Here is a 3006-nt window from a genome sequence, read left to right as displayed (position 1 = left end):
GGACTGTGTAGTCATCCAAGTCACAGCCTCTTAACTTGTTCAGCAGTATGGGGTGATCATAGTTGCCTTGACAACTGTCCTGCTGCTCATCACACCCCTCTCAATCATATTGTTTTCCAACCAATTTTCCCACTGTCTCTGTACGCTTGTGCCTTGCAAAGGGGTCAGTGGGGCAAACGTTCATCTCTGCTGAGGGCTTGTGGAGTGACCCCGCTTGGCCTATGCACACCTGGGATGTTGCACCAATGGTGCCGGGGCCATTGAGCCAAGAGTTGGGCATATATAACAGCACACACAGGGAACATCATCATCATCATCCCCCTTTGAAAGGCCTGTGTGTGGTGTGGGTGTGCACTGATGGTGTGTGGAGCTCAGGAGTACATGCTGGTTACTCTAGGCTGGGTGGCAGTGTGAGCTGGTGTGCGCTGGGGGATGGTGCGGGGGTGGGGTGTGGGTGTATATGTACTGCTACACACCTATGTGGGGGGCCCCTCTACGTGTCTATGTGCAGGGCCTGGCCTTGGGGCCTGTGGTTTGTTCTTCACCAATGCCTCAAAACCAGGGTTTCTCCTAACAGAAAAGTGCCAGAAACCCACCGGAGACCCATATCTGCGCTTTGCCCCAGACAAGCTGTACTATGCCAGGGAGGAGCTGGTGACTCTGAGCTGCCCAAAGGATCATGAGCCCTCGCAGCCCATGATCCGATGCCTCTGGAATGGGAGCCACAGTGTGTGGAGCGAGGCGGCCACCTGCCAGAGTAAGTGTGGTTCCCTCAAACCCCGTGGTCTCAGGGCCTGGTCGGGCAGCTTGGCACTCGCTGACACTGTGCTGCCTTGGGGCCAGGGTGGAGTCTTGCCCCCATGTTTTGGGTGAGCCCTCAACCCCTGTCTTGGGGATGGTTGTCCATCCAGAATCCCAGGGACTCTCAGCTTGGAAATGGGGGTGTGCGGGCGGTGTCCGGAGGGGCAGTATCATGCACATCTCCTGGAGCGTGGGGGTGCGTACATTGAGAAGCGCACAGGGTACCCCCAGGGAATCACATGCGTGAGGCACTGAATTGCAGGGAGGGTGACAAAGGGCCTTCCTATTCAGCAGCCAGAGGCAGGATGTCTGCGTGAAACCAGGTCTCATCTGGATCTGTAGCATCTGATGAGAATGGCATGCAGGGTCCAGCGGTGCTGGAGCCATTTCCCAGTGACACCGTCCCCATGTTCCTGCTGCAGGAAAGTGCCAGGAACCAGACACCTGGAACAGAGGGGCTGAGTTCACGCCAAAACAGTCATCCTACAACCCAGGCGATGTGGTGATGTGGAGCTGCAAGGAGGGCTATTGGCCCTCAGTGCCCCAGAGCACCTGCACAAAGTTGGGGACCTGGAGTGAGACTGTCTATTGTGTGGGTGAGTTTGAGACCCGAGTCATGGGGCTCCCAGGGGTCTGGGGTCCTGCATCTTGGCCCTTGCTGCACCTGGGCTTCCCTCTCACCCACCTTTCTCCACGCACAAGCCCTGGGCATCTTCACTGACATCTCAGCCTCTGCTGTGGTTTGGGGGTGCCCTGGTTTGTGCCCCACATCCAGGATCCAGGCTCCCTCTCCGGGTAACACTGGGGCCAAGGACAGTTAGGTATCTGGACCGGGAGCTGGTGGAGGGGCTGGGGGTGTCCATGGAGGAAGGCACAGGGCAGCTTGGGAGTGGCAGAGTAAGGGGAGCAGATGGGAGCAGGGGACTCATCTCTTGGGTCCCTGGGGCCTGGACTCTGGGCCTGGCTTGTGCCTGAGGGTGGGAGGCAGAGTCCGGGGCTCAGCCCCTTCTTCCCTGAGAGTCCCTCACTGGGCTGACATCAGCCCGTCTCCTGCCCGCTCTCCTTCCAGCCCATGGCTCTTGCCCTCTCAGCTGCCCAGTGGCCTGGCTTCCTGGGAGGTGGGCAGAATTTTTCTGGCCCTGCCCTCCCACTGGTGGGTGGTCAGGCTGGTCTGCTGTCCTGGTTGTTGATTGCAAAGATTATGGCCTTGTGGCAGGCCAGTAGGGGGAGCTCCTGTGTTAAGCTTCCCACCCCACCATGCCCGTCCACCTTCTGGACTCCATGTGTCTCTTCAGGGGCGCCTAAACCCTGGCAGACACCCCTTTTGAGCCCCACCACAGAGTTCAGTGGTAATGTGTGCTGCCACCACCACGAGAAGGGACCGTCTGGCTCCTGTGTCCTCAGGAAAACAAAGGCCTAATAGTCCTACAGGTACTCGACCCAATTCAAGAACTTGGGGCACTTCCCCAAGTCAGGGACCAAAAAGGATAGTCTCCCTTAGTCTGCAGACCCAAGGGGTCTCCTAGGCATAATTAAACCCACCCCTCAATAAGTCTCCTACGCCAGTGAAAAAGGAGAACTGTATTGGTTACAGAGGGTAGGGTTAGAATAGCGTAAGAGGTAGAGCACTATTGAAGGATTACCGTTGAGCAAAACAGTGTGGCTGAGGTAGCCGTTTGATACGCAAATACATCACTGGGAGCTGACTAACTCTCTAGAAACACTTACGAGTATCATCCAGAAGATGGCAGAGATCTGGCTTGGAGATTTCCAGAGAGAGAGCGTTTCAGGTGGATCAGACTCTCTCTGTGTCCTGGTGTTTGGGCCATTCTGGTAAAATGCCTTCTCTCCCCCTTCTCCTTGGACCAGGCCCTTATATAGCCTTTCTGACCTCAGCAGCCCAGTCCAGTGAGCAGAGGGACCACACCCTCAGCACCAGGCTTTTGTCACATAGGCAGGGAGGAAAATCCCCCCTCCTTCAGAAATTAGACCCCAGTGTCCCAAGCTGACTGATTTCTGGAGACAGACACAGACGGTGGCATTTCTGCCACAGGCCTTACATCCTGTGTGAGTGGTGCAGGCAAAGGAGATTCATAGATTCATAGTTATAGGGTTGGAAGGGACCTTGCAGATTCATAGATGCTAGGGTCGGAAGGGACCTCAATAGATCATCGAGTCCGACCCCCTGCATAGGCAGGAAAGAGT

The 3006-nt window shown here is 56.3% G+C and overlaps 1 protein-coding gene across 1 annotated transcript in view; it reads left to right on the top strand.

Moving 5' to 3' along the window:
* Positions 1 to 457: 457 nt before the first annotated feature.
* The window catches only part of LOC102388859 (receptor-type tyrosine-protein phosphatase kappa-like), a 42848-nt gene continuing 40299 nt past the window's right edge, over positions 458 to 3006 (top strand). The window contains exons 1-2 of the mRNA XM_025207500.1: positions 458 to 757; positions 1224 to 1397. Coding sequence (XP_025063285.1) covers positions 697 to 757; positions 1224 to 1397 — 235 coding nt within the window. The 5' untranslated portion in view covers positions 458 to 696. The remainder of the gene's footprint in view (positions 758 to 1223; positions 1398 to 3006) is intronic.

The sequence above is a fragment of the Alligator sinensis genome, unplaced genomic scaffold (assembly GCF_000455745.1).
Source record: "Alligator sinensis unplaced genomic scaffold, ASM45574v1 scaffold783_1, whole genome shotgun sequence".
Taxonomy (NCBI): Eukaryota; Metazoa; Chordata; order Crocodylia; family Alligatoridae; genus Alligator; species Alligator sinensis.
The sequence above is the reverse complement of the archived record's forward strand: the minus strand, read 5'-3'. Positions and strand labels throughout refer to the sequence as shown.